General features: G+C 69.3%; 1 protein-coding gene across 1 annotated transcript in view; it reads left to right on the top strand.

Moving 5' to 3' along the window:
- The window catches only part of MROH2A (maestro heat like repeat family member 2A), a 30,301-nt gene that overhangs the window by 9,339 nt on the left and 6,341 nt on the right, over positions 1-14,621 (top strand). Inside the window, exons 9-32 of the mRNA XM_044456089.1 lie at positions 426-518; positions 934-1,021; positions 1,140-1,253; positions 1,797-1,870; positions 3,448-3,567; positions 4,365-4,475; positions 4,904-5,033; positions 5,363-5,403; positions 5,963-6,104; positions 6,672-6,724; positions 6,805-6,915; positions 7,314-7,433; positions 7,633-7,743; positions 8,182-8,403; positions 9,673-9,804; positions 10,021-10,100; positions 10,818-10,926; positions 11,024-11,125; positions 11,654-11,758; positions 11,903-12,026; positions 12,966-13,087; positions 13,411-13,563; positions 13,749-13,903; positions 14,434-14,551. Of these exons, the coding sequence (XP_044312024.1) occupies positions 426-518; positions 934-1,021; positions 1,140-1,253; positions 1,797-1,870; positions 3,448-3,567; positions 4,365-4,475; positions 4,904-5,033; positions 5,363-5,403; positions 5,963-6,104; positions 6,672-6,724; positions 6,805-6,915; positions 7,314-7,433; positions 7,633-7,743; positions 8,182-8,403; positions 9,673-9,804; positions 10,021-10,100; positions 10,818-10,926; positions 11,024-11,125; positions 11,654-11,758; positions 11,903-12,026; positions 12,966-13,087; positions 13,411-13,563; positions 13,749-13,903; positions 14,434-14,551 (2,730 nt within the window). The remainder of the gene's footprint in view (positions 1-425; positions 519-933; positions 1,022-1,139; positions 1,254-1,796; positions 1,871-3,447; positions 3,568-4,364; positions 4,476-4,903; positions 5,034-5,362; positions 5,404-5,962; positions 6,105-6,671; positions 6,725-6,804; positions 6,916-7,313; positions 7,434-7,632; positions 7,744-8,181; positions 8,404-9,672; positions 9,805-10,020; positions 10,101-10,817; positions 10,927-11,023; positions 11,126-11,653; positions 11,759-11,902; positions 12,027-12,965; positions 13,088-13,410; positions 13,564-13,748; positions 13,904-14,433; positions 14,552-14,621) is intronic.

The following is a 14,621-nucleotide window of genomic DNA, read 5'->3' as shown; positions in this document are numbered from 1 at the left end:
CTGCCCGTTCGGCCGGTGCCCCCCCACAAATGGGCCTTCCAGAATGGGACGGGTCACGTGGGCTGCAGAAGGCCCAGACAGCCTGACTCGACGCTCGCTCACGTGGGCCAATACCCCGAGGGGGGAGCCCGGAGGCTCCCAGGGGTCACGAGCGGGGCTGGATCCTGGAACGAGCAGTGTGACCGGCACTGCATGTAATGCTGACTCCGGCACCTCTGCGGGTCGAGCCGGCCAGTGCCCACGACCTGGGGCTGCTGCGCAGCACTCCCCGGCCCAGCCAGCCTCCTCTGCGGCTCTGCCTGCCTCCGTCTTCCTGCCCTTCCCATCTTGCTCGCCTGCCCTTGCCCCCGGTGGGGCGGGCACTGTGGCTGCCACTTCTCCGGCTGCCCAGGGGAGAGAGATGCCCTCCGGTCCTTCTGTCGCAGATCCTGGTCCAGATCATGGAAGCTTCCCTGGCAAACGACCACCCCATTCCGCGGATGCAGGTGGAGCCCCTCACGCGCAGCCTGGTCCGCCAGGTAGGGCCGGGCGAGGGCAGCTCCGGCACAGTGGGCCGAGCGGGCGCCAGCGGCCTCGATGGCGTGGCATCGGCTGCTCGGTGTCACCCACGCCATCGCCGCACTGGACACGGCCCGGCAGGCTCTGTCCCTGGCCTGGCCTGGCCTGGCCGGCTGGAGCCCCCAGCCTCCTTGGGCACCGTGGGAGATCCCGGCAGGGCTGCCCTTCCCCTCAGGGGCCCCTCTGCCAGGACGGGGGGTGGCCGGAAAGGGCCCCCCGGAGGCCCTCTGGGGAGGGCCGATTTGAGGCACACCTCTGGGGCTGCTCTGCCAGACTGGAGGGTCTTTTTGACCCTGGGGGCAGGGGGCAGCCGCCCTTCCCTTCCCAGCCTTCCCGGCAGTGCGAGGGCCCCTCTCAGCACCTGCCTCTCCCCAGATCTGCAGCAGCGGCGGAGAGAAGGCGCGCCCTCAGCCGCAGTGCACGGAGAATGTGGCAGCCATCTCGCAGATCTTCCTGCGGCTGGGTACGGCAGGAAAGGCAGGCCGGCCGGCCGGGGGCCACTGGGAACCCGGGGTGGGGCTGGGGTGCACAGGGTCTCTGCTGCGGCTGAAAGCCCCTGTGCACCTGCTGCCTCCCCACAGCCCGTTCACACCCTTCGGAGCTGCTGTGGGTCTTCCAGAGGAAGCTGGAGGACGGCCGAGAGGAGACGCGGGTGGTGCTGCTGTCCCTGCTGGCCGAGATCATCGGCGCCAGGCGTGAGGAGCGTGCGGGGCGGGATCTGGCGGCAGTGGGGCCGGAAGGGCAGCGGTGGCAGGGCTTCAGCCTCCCTCTGGGGCACCGTGCCCTCCAGCGCTAGTAAGGGGAAGCGGGGCCGGCGGCACGGTGGGCCAGCTCCCCACACGCCTGCTGCTCAGCCAGCGTCCCCCCAGCCAGGCACCTTCCGGATGTGATGAGCTGCAAAGCAGCCAAAGAGGACGGAGGTCGCAGTCTGGATGATGTTGGGCAGAGAGGAGCTTGTGGAGGATTTTTCAGTGGAGATCCGTCTCGATTCTCCTGCTGGCTCAGTGGTGGGAGGGCAGGAATGCCGGAAGGCGAATCCTGCGGATTCCTGTACCTGCGACATCCAAAGACGAAACGGAATGCAAATTCATGCAGAAGAATGCTCTGGAAGTCTCGCTTTGCCACCATTGCTCTCACTGGGTCCGCAGCGCTGGCTGGCCCGTTTGCCCCGGGATGGGTGTCTCTTGTGATCTCTGGCCCGCCTTGCCCAGAACAGCGAGCTGCTCTCTCTCTTTCAGTGCCCGAGCTCTGGAGCAAGAGGCTGCTGTGTGTGAAGGCCGTGAAGGCCGTGCTGGGGGACGAGCGCAGCCGGGTGAGCACCAGGGCCAGGGGGAACCCGCTTCCAGTCCGGGACCTTTAGCCTGCTCTGCTTCAGCTTGACCGTCTGCGGCCAAATGAGGACTCCGCCGTCGGTGGCCGCCCAGCACGCAGCCCGGCCTTTCCGTTCCTCCACCGAGTTCCGCTCTTTGCTTAAGCACTGCGTGAAAGGGCTGCCGTCCTCTGGAACACGGGCAAAGAGCTCAGGAAGGGGGTGCTTCGGGGGCCTTTATGCTGTGTGCTCCCCATTCCAGAAGGCTACAGGCAAGCAGGAGCATGCTCGATGCTCAGAAAGGCCCGCCCTCTCGCTTTCAGCTGCTTGCACGTGCCCCCCGGAAGGGCTCCCGAGGTGAACTTGGCCTGAGCCCGGACGAGGCCCCTTGGCTTCTCTGCTGAGCGTTCTTCCCTCCCTGAGTCTTCACAATCAAGCGTCTTGGTTTTGTGTGTGTGCACGTGCGTGCGTTGGTGGGTCTGCGCTGTGAGCGTGTTTGTTGCAGCCCGGCCTCCTTGTGAGTCTCCAGCAGGCTCTCCAGGTACCCGAGAGGCCTCTCTGGCTCCGAGAGGATGCCTGCTCCAAATAGTGGGCTGGCTGCACCTCTTCGCAGGCTTGTGCTCGGAGAGCTCCACATAATGTGTGGCATCTTGGCGCCAGCTTTGGGGGGCTCCAGCCCTGTTCTTTCCCAGATAAAACTGAAGAAGCCTTCACGGGGAGCCCAGACCCCGGCTCCTCCGCTGAACCTTGGCCTACCCGTTGCGGCCTTCCTCTCATAACCTTCCCGCTGTCACGTCTTCCAGCTTATTTCTCCGGCAGCAAATCCTTTCAGAGGGAAAGGCAGAAAAGCTGTGTGAGGCCTTTCGACGTGCCGCGTATCTAGCAGTGCCTGTATTGCTTCGTCAGCGAAGCTGGGAGGGCATTTTGAGCACTAGCTCAAAGGGGACAAGTAGCAGGAGGGCATGGGAAACTGGGCTTGTTTTCAAGGCTGAGCGAGACGAAAGTGCTCCAGCCTCCCTTAGTCCCTTCCCAAAGTGTCCCATCAGCTCTTCCTCCACACGGCTCTCCTTTGCTGGGCCTGCCTTTCTCGTTTCCGGAACTCCACCCTCAGGGAAGAGGGCTCTGCCGAAAGGCAGGGAGGCATCATGGAGCCATGCAGCGGCAGAATTCGCAGGGGCCGCCCAGGCCTTCAGCCCAAGCCACTGCAGAGCCCCCTGCACCCCTGACAGTTGAGCACAGATCTGGCCGGCCGGCTGGCTGGCTGGTCATCTTTCTTGTTGGCCTGATGTCTAAATTTTCTGAGCCAATGACAAGCAGTTAAACATATCCACTGGAGATACTTAAAAGGAAAATTCTTTGCAAAAGAATTTGTGAAATGTGTATATTTGGCCAAAATCTGTACAAAATGCACATAATTAGGAGAACTGTAAAAGAAGCATATAAGTTTTCATATGTACTTTATAAAATTGAATGTAATATTGGAAAACTGGACGAGGCTGAGCTGAGAGATCTTTCTGTTCTGACCCCGGTTCTCCTGTCCTTGGCCCCTGTCTCCCCGCTCTCCTTCCTCTGCTCGTTAGGTTCGCCTGGCAACACTTTTGACCCTTGGGAAGCTGTTGTGGACCGGCTACTTGGAGAAAGTGGAAGGCTGGCCCCTGAACTATATCTCTCTGCAGCTGACCATGTCAGCCCACCAATTGGTATGTCTGTGCTGGCTCCCCGGTGGACCGTTTGGCTTTTGTTGGTGCTTCTTGCAAAGCCCTAAATAGTCTTGGGTGGCAGTTTTTTGGAATGGCTGCCACTTCGTGTGCAACCGGCGTCCATGTTCGGCATCAGGGGCTCTTGCTGTGCATCCCGCTGCCTTCGGAAGCATGGTTCCCGGAACGCAAGAGGCAGGGCATTTTCTGGTCTGGCGCACGAGCTGCAGAACACCCTCCCTTGAGAGGGAGGGAGGGTTCCCTCCCTTTGAGGAGCGTAGGAAGCTGCTCCGGTCCACCCGTGACTGGCAGCCACGGCTCTCCTGGGTTTGGGCAGCTGTATTTTCAGCCCTCCCTGGAGATGCTGCCGGGACCTTCAGCAGGCCACGTGGGGGCGCTACCTGTCGCTCACCTGCTCCTTTTGTTCTCCAGGTATGCCACAGAGCCCCCCTTTTATCACTTCTGCCACTGCTGTGAAGTGCATGCAGATGTTATGAAATTTGGTCTTTTTAAGGAAGAGAAAAACATGAGCTAAGGTGGATAAAGTGTCCCCCTGAGCCAGGGGAAGGGGAATGCCCAGACCCTCAGCCTACGGTGCCTTCGCCAGGGTCAACCCAAGATCAGCCCCTCCAAAGTGAGGAAGCTGCCAGACAGGTGGTCCGGTGCGGGAGGAAGACCCAGGGAGAAAGGCGCCCCCCACGAGGCCGCCCTGTGCGTGTTCGGCCGTGCAGCCTGCTGCTGCCCGCAGGGGGAAGTGCCCGGGAATTGGCATCCGGAGAGTGGGCCGCTTTCTCCCGCAGACACACCCGATGGGGCGGCTCTGGCTCGGCGGACTGCGGGAGAAGGCCATCGAGAGGGCCGGCGCAGCCGCGCTCCACGCTGCCATCGCTTGCAAGAGGGGCGCCAGCCAGGTGCGGGAGCCCCCGTGGGGGCAGGGAGCTCGAGGCGGTGGGGGGGCAGCCCCTGTGCCTCTGCCTTGGCTCCGCAGGCGCGTGCTTCGTGGGGGGGGGCTGCCCAGTGGCCAGCAGCTGGCCAAGCGGGTTGGGGCAGCGGACAGGTAGAGGGCGAGCTGGGGTGGGGGGGCAGCGGGCCCCTCCCAGGGCAAGTGGTGCTGACTGGAGCCCCGGCCGGGGCCTGGAGCAGGGAAGAGGAAGGGGGCTGGAGGGCGGAGGTGGGGACTTGTGCTTGGCGAAGGGATCCTGCCAAGCAGGTGGGTGTGCCAGGAAGCGGTGCTGGCGGCTGGCCTGTGCTGAGAGGGGAGGGGAGGGGGCGGTGGGGAGGGGTCCTGCGGGGACGGGAGGCTCAGCGTCGAGGCCTCCCCCACTCCCCCTCCCGGCAGGCGCTGTGGCTGCGGATGCTGGACTCTGTGATGCAGCCCCACCACGCCGGCGTGGCCACCCTCCTGTGCCAGGCCCTGAGGCAGCTGGCCGAGCAGCGGGCCGTCCGCGGGCAGGACAGCGCAGAGCCAGGTGGGTCCTCCGAAGGGGGCGCTCCTGGGGCGCACGGGCACGGGAGCAGCGCGCGGCCGAGGGGGGCTGCCGAGGGCTGGAGGAGCGGCCTCTGCCGGAGCGGGATGTTCCCGGTGGGCCCTCGCCCCGCTGCGGGGCGGGCACAGCCTCGCTTGGGGCTCGCCACTCCTGGTCCCCGTGAGGACAGGCACGCCAGCCACTGGCTCTTATTTCAGTCTCTGCCCCGGGTTTTTTTTGGGGGGGGGGGGTCCTTTATCTATCCATATGTTTATTAGGTAAATTAGCCACAAGCCCCCTCTATCCTGGCGCTCTCGTTTTCCATCTTCCAGTGAATTCGCCGACTGCCCAGCAGCTGCTGGCTCGTCTCCTGGTAAGTGCTGAGGGCTCGTGGCCGAGGGGGGCGCACATGGCGGCCAGGAAAGAAGGAAGACGCCGGGGGGCTGTCCTCATCCTTGGGCATCTGGCCACAGAGGGGCCACAGCTGGAGGGCATCCCCTCGGGTCCTTGCCACTGGATTTGAACATCGGCAGTGGTCTGGACGGGCTTCTGGCCCGGCCGAAGTAGGTTAGGCAGGGCGCCCGAGATCCAGCCGGGCCCAAACTGTCTCCAAGCCTCGGAGCTGTGGACGCTGGTGCTGCCCACGGGCTCTGCTCCCTCCGCACGGCAGCTCCCGTCCCTCCCGGGAAGTAGGGGCAATTTGCACGGAGCCCGGAGACAAACCGGTGGTGTGGGTCGCCGGGGTGGCACCGGAGGAAAGGACTGCAGCAGGCCCCCGGGCAGCCCACAGGCCCTGTGCCAAACCTCCCAGCGTCCTCCACGCAGCGCTCCCGAGGGCGGCCCCACGCAGAGTGCCGAGAGGGCCGCCGTGTGTGCTGGCGCCAGAGCGCCTGCCCAGCCGGGCTGCCCTCACCCGGGCTCCTCCGTCGCAGGCCTGGGCGGTTGCTCCCTTGGAGGGATCCGGCCGAGGCGCGGCGGCGCTGCTCCTGCTCAATGCTCTCCGCCCGGAGTTCTTCGCGCACGTGGCTCAGCACTGGTGGGTGGACGTGCCCGTCCTGGTCCATTACCTGGAAGGTGAGCCGGTGCCCGGCGGCACTAGCCGTGTGCCCTCTGGGCATCGGGCAGCAGCCACTGGGCAGCGCCGCGGGATTCAGAGGTGGGCGTGTTGCTTGCTGTTCCCAGACACAGGGACAGCCGGCCCTCACCCAGCTGTGGGGGCTTGTGGGGGCCTCCCTTCCCAAGAAGCCCCCGCTGTTCATGGCGGAGGTGGGCCGGGCTGGAGCTGGCTCGGCGTCTTTCCTGTGGGCCGCGCGGAAGCATCGGGCTGCAGCCCAGAGCTGTACCTCAGAAGTGCAGCGGTGGCAGAGAACCTCTGGGGGCCCCCTCTCCTTCCCTCCCCTTCCCTTCCCTTCCGAGCGTTTGGGGCCTCCTGCCCTTCGTGCAGCTTTTCCCCGTCCTAAACAGCTGAGAAGGGCTGCTCGCTGGCACCACCACGAGGTGCCCCTTTCGCTCCTCCTCTTTGCCTCTGAAGGGGGACCCAGAGGGCTTTTCTGGAGTGGGGATTGGCCCTTGGGGCACCCGGGGGCCCCGTCTCCCCGGCCCCTCCCCGGGTGAGGCTGACCCCTCTGTTCTCTCCTGCAGGCCACAGCCATTTTACGCTGGAGCCAGCGGTGTGGGAGAGCAAGCTGCTGGAGGTAAGGGGGACGCGCCGCCAAACGGCTCTCGCCCTCGGCTGACCCTCCCCGTGACAGCCGCTTTCCTGGCGATTCCACAGTTCCTGAAGAAGTCGCTGCCGAGGAGCCGGGAGGCCGATGTCTGGAACCTGGCGCTGGGGCAGGAACTGGCCACGCAGATGCATGCCTTCCACAGCTCCTCTGCAGAAAGGGTCAGTGCGGGGGCGGCAGGATCTCCCACCACACGCAGCCCACCCTCCCTCGCCCCTGGCCCACCAGCGCCACGGCCGGCCGTTGTCCAGCCGCTCCTGGGCTCCCCTGCCCGAGTGGGGGCGGCGCCGACAGGAGAGACGAGGCCGGGCATCCGCGAGGGCAGAGGAGGGGCTCCTGGGGCAGGGCTGGGACGGCTCGGGGGGGGGGGGGCAGCCCTGCAGGGCCCGGTCCACCCTGCTCCCCTCTGCTGTGGCTGCTGTGCTCAGAGGCTCCCCACAGGCCGTGGCTCCGGCTGCGTCGCTGGGGAGGGGAGCCGGAAGAATCCGCCGCGAGCCGGCCACTGGGCCTGCTGGCCCTCAGGTCCGTGACGGCCCCTCCGTGCTCCCGCCCCCCCCAGGCGTTCCTCTGCAAGGCCACGGGGATGGCGCTTTCCGCCGCAGGGGACCCCCCGGCCGTGACGCGGCAGCTGCGGGACCTGCTCCTGCACGTGGACTACACGGACGAAGGCCAGCGAAAGGCAAGCGTCTCCCCGGGCAGGGGCTCCACGGCGTGTGTCGTGCTTGGGGTAACAGGCCCTTTGGAAGGTGGGGGGGGGGGCCCCTGCAACGCAGGGGGGCCGCGGGGGGGGGCACCGGGGGGAGGGAACGTGAAGGCACCCGAGTGGGCACAGAGAGCACGGACGCGGTGGAGTCACCAGTGGCCCTTGCTCCTCACAGGGTGCGTGCTGGTGTGTGGCCCGCTGCGCGGAGGGGCAGCTGGGGGCGGCCCTGGACGCCCTGCGCTGCTTCGAGGAGGAGACCTCCGAGGGGGGGGGCTTGGCAGGCCAGGTAGGATCTTCCCTGCCCCTCCAAGCTTTCCCTGCCCCGTCACCCCGAGCGGCTCGGCTTACGGGGGGTGCTGAGCGTCTGCCTGAAGCGGCACAGTTGGGCCACCGCTGGCACCCGCTGGAGCAGATGAGGGTGCCAGTGGCCCCCAGAGCCAAGGACCACTTTGGAGCGGGGGCTGGGAGGAAGGAAACGGCTCTTCCTCCCCCCATTTTGCAGGCTTTTCTAAGCTTCCCAAGTTCTTCTCCAAGCCAGGTTTGGAAAACTTTCCCTGGCATTTCTGATCTTAACCCCCAAGGAAAAGCTGGAAGAAAACCTCCAGCATGGGGCCCTTGAGAAGGGCACTGCACTCTCCCCGGCCACCCTGCCCTGTGGTCTCTGGGGGAACGTGAGGACCCTGCTGAGAAGGAAGCCTCGCTGTGCCCCTCTTGCCGCCCACAGGGCTTGCCGCACCCGGAGAAGGCCCACGTGAAGAGTGCCCTGCTGCTGCTGTACAGCAGCTGCACGGCCCACGTCCCCCGGGAGCAGCTGCTGCCCCGCCTGGCAGCTGAGGTCGTGCCCAAGATCCTGCACCACTACGCGACCGCTGGCAGCCCCGAGGTGCGCTCCCGCCCCACCGGCACTGGCGCTGGCAGCACGGTCCGTGCAGCCGGAGGGCTCCCGGTCAGCCGGGGCACGGAGCAGCCGGGGCCCGGTCTTCCCCGGCCCGGGAGCCTGCTGGGTGGCAGGAGGGGCGCAGCCCGACCCGGTGTCAGGGAGCGATAGCCCCAGGGGGTCTGCACTGTGTGTCCAGGAAGGGAGGTGGGGCGTGAGGGGAGCCCTGAGCCGCAGCAGGTAGGGGTCTTCCTGCCGTTCCCCACTGACTGCCGCCCAGGGGGTGGGGAGGGGCACGTGTCCTGCACCAGGACTGAGCTGTGCCGCCACCTCGGTGGCACGTGGGCCTCCCGCCCGCCTCCAGAGGCACCAAGAGGAGGAGGAGGGCGGAACTGGCCGAGGCATCCCTCTGAGACAGGACGGGGGCTCCTCTGCTGCGAAGGGAGGGCGAGGTGGCCACCTGCAGGGCGGTGGGGCAGGGCAGGGCCTCTCTCTGCGCGGGAGCTGCTGCAGGGCTTTCTGAGGCCTCCCCACGGTGCCTCGCAGGAGTTGCGCTGGCGCTGTGGACCAAGGAAGGCGAGGTGCGCAGGCCCGCCGGTGGGGGCTCACTGGGGGTGCGGGGCACCTGAGTTCCTCCTTGCCATGCCCTCCCCGGGCCGGTTCCTCTTGCCCTGCCTGGAGCCCTGTGGTGCATGGGCCGTCTGCTGGGCACCCCACATGGCAGGCTGAATGCTGGACTCGGGGCAGTCCGCTCTGCCGGGGGGGTCTTTGGGGTCACTCACAGCGGAGCCTCTGCCCGGCACCTAGACGTCGCTCCCTGGAATCCCGAGCCGAGCTGGAAAAGCCTCTGGCTGACACTGAGGCAGCCTGGCGCCCTGCCACGCCAACCGGGAAAGCCGGCGCCCGCTCGGCCCGGAGCCGGGCGGCTTCAGGGCTGCCCCAGGGCCGGCATGCCAGCCGCTGGCGGGGGGTGCCGAGGCAGAAGGGCAGCCCCCAACGGAGCGGCCTCGCTGCCGCCTGCACGAGGCCCAGGAAAGCTGCCTCAGCCCAGCATGGGCCCTGGAGAACTGGGCGGCGGGAGATCCAGGGCACCCCGGAGCGGGGCTGTGACGTTGTGTTTGTCCCTGCGTCCCCTTCTGGGCAGCTTGCACATGGGCATCCCTCGCGGCACGGGCTCAGGGCATCCCTCGCGGCACGGGCTCAGGGCATCCCTCGCGGCACGTTCGGGGGCGGCTTGGCAGCGAGCTCCGGCCGCGCCGCCCCCCCCCAGGCCTGTGCCAGGCACCCTGGGCCACCCCCTCGCAACCCCTCCCACGTGCTCTCCCCCTCCCGCTCCAGGGCACCCGGGACCCAGAGCTGCTGCTGAGCTTTGCCCAGGCCGTGTCGGAGGTCAGCCGGTCTGCCCAGGGCGAGGCAGGGGCCCCGGCCGTCCCGCTGCCCCAGAAGAGGGAGCTCCTGAGCCGCATCCTGGTGAGGGGCGGGCAGGGCCTTGGCTGGACTGGGTGGGCCACGCAGTGCCTCCTCCGGGGCAGCCCCAGCCCGGGGGACAGGGCACTGGGAGCCGAGCTCCCCACCTCCCCGCTGTGCCTGGCCCAGCCCCCTCCCCGAGCCCCTGTCCATGGGGGAGAGGCCAGGACGTGGCCTGGAGCCTCTCACGGGCCTCCCCCTCCGTGGTGTCTCTGCCAGGACATCATCAGAGCAGAGTCCGGAGGGGTCCTCCAGTCTCCCGTTCTCGAGAAGGCGATGGTGGCCCTCCGGCACCTGAGGTGGGTGGTCCTTCCCCCCAGTCCCCTTCTCGTGACCAGCCCTGCACACTGGCCACGTGCAAGGCGGACACTCGCCCCAGAACTGGCTTCGACGGCCCACGTTTCATCCTGGCACACGTGATGCCTCTGAGCATGTGCAGAATGCCTGTCTTTCCCTGTCATATAGCAGCTATAGGTCATTCCTCACTTGGTGGGGAAGAGGGAGGCGACCCCTCCTCTTTTCCCCCAAGGAAAGCCTTGGCCGGGGGGCCGCGGGCCTCCACCAGCCCAGTGGTGGCTGAGCAGGACCCATGCGGGGGTCACGCGTGTCTCTGTGCACAGTGGGGACTGTGGGGCCCCCTGTGCTCGCCTCCCTGACGCCCCCCCCCCCCCCGTGTGGAAGAGGCCTCCACACCCCGGCCGTGTCTGCGTGTGCAGCGCTGCGGGAAGGGGATCCCGAGCCAGCGCAGCTCCGCCTGCCTGGGGGCCCACCTGAGCCACAGGCTGCGTGCCACGGGGGGGCGCCGGCTGCCCAGATGCTGCGCCACAGCCGCCGCCTGGGCTTTCCGTCCCCACAGCCACCCCCTGCTGGCCGCAGGGCCACCTTGCCTGCGCAGCCTGCGCGTCCTCGGGGACCCACAAAGCCCTCGGCCGCTCGGCTGCAGGACCCGTGCAGGAGGCCCCTGGGGCCGGGATCGCCCCCTTCGCCCCCGTGAAACAGTCTCGTTCCACCCCTAGCACAGTGCCGGAGGCGCTGAGCCACGAGGAGAGCTGGCAGGTGGCGGAGGTGTGCGTGGGCCGCACCCTGGCGCTCCCCCCTGGGGGGCTCGCTGAAAGCGCTGGCGAGGTGAGCAGGCATGCGGGGGGGCACTGTGGGGTCGTCGCAGACCCCACCCCAGCCCACCTCTCACGCCCGGGCACGTGTCCCTGCCCGGCCGCCACAGGCCCTGCGCGCCCGTGCCGTGGCTGCCTTGTCGGAGCTGGTGGGCACCCTGCTGGCGGAGGAAGGGGACGGCCGCTCGGACCGGCTCCAGCGCATCTCTGAGGTGAGCAGCAGGGCAGGGGGCGATGCCCACCCGACCCCCGTGAAAGCCCTCCCTGCCACCCTCGCGCAGGGGCCCTCGCGCGCCACTGGCTGCCTTCCCTTTCGGGAGAGGGCTGGGCAGAGGGTGCACTGTGGGGGGTGCAAAGGAGGGGTGTGGGCCAGGATCCCAAGGTGCCGCTTCGTGCGGGGGCCGCTGGCTGGTCCCTCACCCGTGGGGCAGACCCCCCACCTTTCGCAGCGAGGGCCTGTCAGAGAGCGTGACAGCCAGGCGACCCCGCGGGACGGCTGGGCGGGAAAAGGGCGTCCCGCCGGCCTCGCTCCCGCTGTGCTGCCCAGCCGGGCTCCCTGCCGGGCACGTGGGGCAGCCACGGCCGCTCAGTGGGGGGTGCCGCCTCCTGCTGCCCCCGCACGCTCAGAAAAGCACCCAGAGGCTCAGCGGGTCCCTCGGCCATGCCCCGGATCCAAGGGTGCCCCTCTGGTGCCTGGGATGGCCTGGAGAGGGGCCTCCCCATGGACGGTTTGCCCACAGCTCCTGGGGTCCTGGCTGGCGTCCGAGCGCGAGTGGGAGCGTTCCGGGGCCGTCCGGCTGGCGGCCCACCTGATGACGGCACGGCATCGGCCGACCGGCACCCCGGTGAGTGGGGCCCGCAGGGGCCGCGGTGCCCTGGGAGCATGCCCACGGGGTGCATGAGGGCCCCTCCCCCTGCCGGCTGAGACCCACGGCCCTCGGGAGGGGTCTCCAGGGAGGGAGGCCGACCCGCCCGCTTTGCTCCCACAGCCGCAGATCCCCCCGGGGCAGTTCAGCCGCCTGGCCGCCGTGTTCGCGCCCCTCACCTGTGACCCGCTGGGCGCCACCCGGCAGGGCGCTGGCGACTGCATCGCGGCCCTGCTGCGCCTCCAGGGTAAGGGCATCGGGCGGGGGCGGGGGAGGGCGCCCTGTCGGGGGAGCCCCGGGGGGGTCGGTGGGGCCTCGTGGGGAGGCCAGGCGGGGACGCGGAGACTTGCCCTGGCCCCGCTCGGCCACGGAGTGCTCCGGGCCAGCCCCTTGCCCAGCTGGCAGAAGCAGCGCCGTGGACACGCTCTTCAGAGGCGGCACCACCCGCCACCGCCTGGCCGGCCAGGGTCGGTGCAGCTGAGCGGGCTGCCCGGCGGGGGTCCGTGCCCGGCCCGCCTGACCCCCCCCCGGGCCGCATGGGTGGTGGAAGGGGCACCACGGACGGGAGGCTGGAGGGCCGGGAAGCGCGTGCAGCGGCACGGGGAGGCCCAGGGGCTGCCTCGAGGATGGCGAGTCCTTCCCACACCTGCACACAACCCGCGGCGGCACTCCATGGGCTCCCGGAGGCCTCCCGGCACAGGTCCGTGCTGCCACTGCCCTGCCCGCTTCCCCGGATTTTGGGGGCGTCTGGCCGGTCCGGCCCTCGGCTCTGCCCCGCCTCCTGCACGGCCCTGCTGCTGCCGCTGCCTCTTTTGCCACGGGAAAACAGCAGTCGAAATGAGAGTGGAGGAAGGAGGGGGCCCCGGGGCCCAGGGGCGGGCGGGCTGCCAGGCCAAAGGTCTGAAGGGGCAGCGGGCGGCAGGGCAGGGCAGGGCAGGGCAGGGCCAGCGCTGCCCCCCTCCGGCCGGCCTGGGTGGCCGAGCCCGGCTTCCGAGCGGGCCCAGCCGGGGCACGGCCAGGTGCCTGTGGGGGCCAGGTCGCCACCGGCTCCGCGTCCCCCGGCCAGGAGACAGGCAGGCAGTGGCCGTCCGGAAGAGGCTGGGGGCACAGGGTCTGGCCCTGGGGGCGCCGCCGTGAGGGGTCTCGAGCTGCCCTGGCTGCTGCCGACCGGTGGGCGTCCCCTCAGGCGCCACGGGGCCCCGAGAGCCAAAGGGCCGTGCGAAGGAGTGGCGGCTGCGTGGAATCCAGCAGGACCTCCGGAGCGACGACGTCCGGGAAGCGCGCCTGGCTTCGCTCCAGCTGGCCAAGGTACTGCGGGGGAGAGCCAGGCCAGTGCCCAGCGGCCTCCCGGGGCGGAGGGGAGGTGCTGCCGGAGGGCGGCTGCACCGGGCCAGGGCGTCTCCGGGTCCGGGCTGCGCCTCGAAGCGGGATCTGCGTGCCCAGCCCTGCCCTGCCCTGCCCTGGGAAGCGCCTTGAGCGTCCCGGCCGAGCCCTGCTAGGGACGCCCCCCGCCCCTCCCTTCCGCGGAAGCCCCCGTTGCCGCCCCCGCCCCCTGCAAGGAGCGCCTCGCAGGCCTGCCCAGCTGCGGGGCCCTCCCAGACCTGGCCCCTCCCTCCCGCCCTCTGCCGCAGGTCGTCAGCGGCGCCCTGCCCTCCCGGGAGATGGCGGCCTTCCTGGGCGCGCTGCTGGAGCGGCTGAGGACTGCCGGGGCGGCCTGCGACCGGGCCGCGCTGCTGTGGTTCGAGGTGGCCGTGCAGGAGCGAGCGGCAGACCTGAAGGACAAGGTGCGGCCCGCGGGACGAGCAGGCGCAAGCAGGCCCTCTGGCCCATGGCACCGTCCTGCAGGGCCAGCAGCTCGATGGCGATCGCTCGGCTCGGCTCGGCTCTGCGTCTGCCGGCGGGCCAGTGCTGCGCTGCGGGTCTCGGCTCCTGGCAGGGGCGGCGGCCAACGCTGCCCTCTCCTTTTCAGGTCCAGGACCTCGTGGTGCTCATCTGCTCGGCGCTGCAGCGCTCGGAGGACCCTGCTCAGCGGCGCGGCCTGGGCAAGGCCGCCTGCCTCTTGTCGGAGCGCTGGCCCAAGGCCACCTGCACCACCCTCCTGGAGCTGCCCCTGCTGCACAGAAGGTCCCGCCTCCCGGGGGGCCCTCTTGCCCTCTCGCCGCTTGGCCGGCCGCCTGCGGCCCCGCACGGCTCCGCTGGAGTGTCCTCGCGGGCAGCGGGACGGGATCGGCCGCGTGGCGCTCTGGCCGGGCCGGGGCAGAAGAGCCCCGGCCGTTGCTGGCTCGCTCCAGGCAGCACGTGCCTTGGGCCGAGGCCGGCTGGAGAGCCGGGCCGAGGCCGAGCAGCCTCACTCTTGGCGCCGAGGCCCTGAGTCCCGTGCGCTTGTGGTGCGGGGTGACAGGCCAAGTCCGGGAGGCACCCTTTCCTGGTGTGGGGACGGACGGGCCGAAGGTGCAGCCGCCGGGTCCTTTCTGGCAGGCAGAGGGCGAGGCAAGAGGAGCTCCTGGGCCTCCTTGCGCCTCCCGCCAGCACACGGCGAGGCAACACCCAGCCAACGGTGCGGGGCTCGGCCATGGGCCCCCCGGTGGCAGGCATGGCGAGCACTGGGCGCAGGGCCCCCTCCCCAGTGCAGCGCTCTCTGCGTCCTCCCCCAGGGCCAGGAGGGAGCTCTGGGCTGCGCTGGCGGTGCACAAGAGCTGTGGAGCCCGGGTGCTGAAGTGCCTGCTGGGCCGCGTGAGAGCAGAGAGACGCCGCTCGCCCAGCTGCGTGCCGGTGAGGGCCCTTGCTGCGGGGCCACAGCTTGGGAGGGGCGACTGGCCACCCGGGCTGAGCTCCGGACCGC

This window comes from Varanus komodoensis, unplaced genomic scaffold, assembly GCF_004798865.1.
Source record: "Varanus komodoensis strain SLA01 unplaced genomic scaffold, ASM479886v1 scaffold81, whole genome shotgun sequence".
Lineage (NCBI taxonomy): Eukaryota > Metazoa > Chordata > Lepidosauria > Squamata > Varanidae > Varanus > Varanus komodoensis.
Note: the sequence above shows the minus strand (reverse complement) of the source record. Positions and strands in the feature narration are given on the sequence as shown.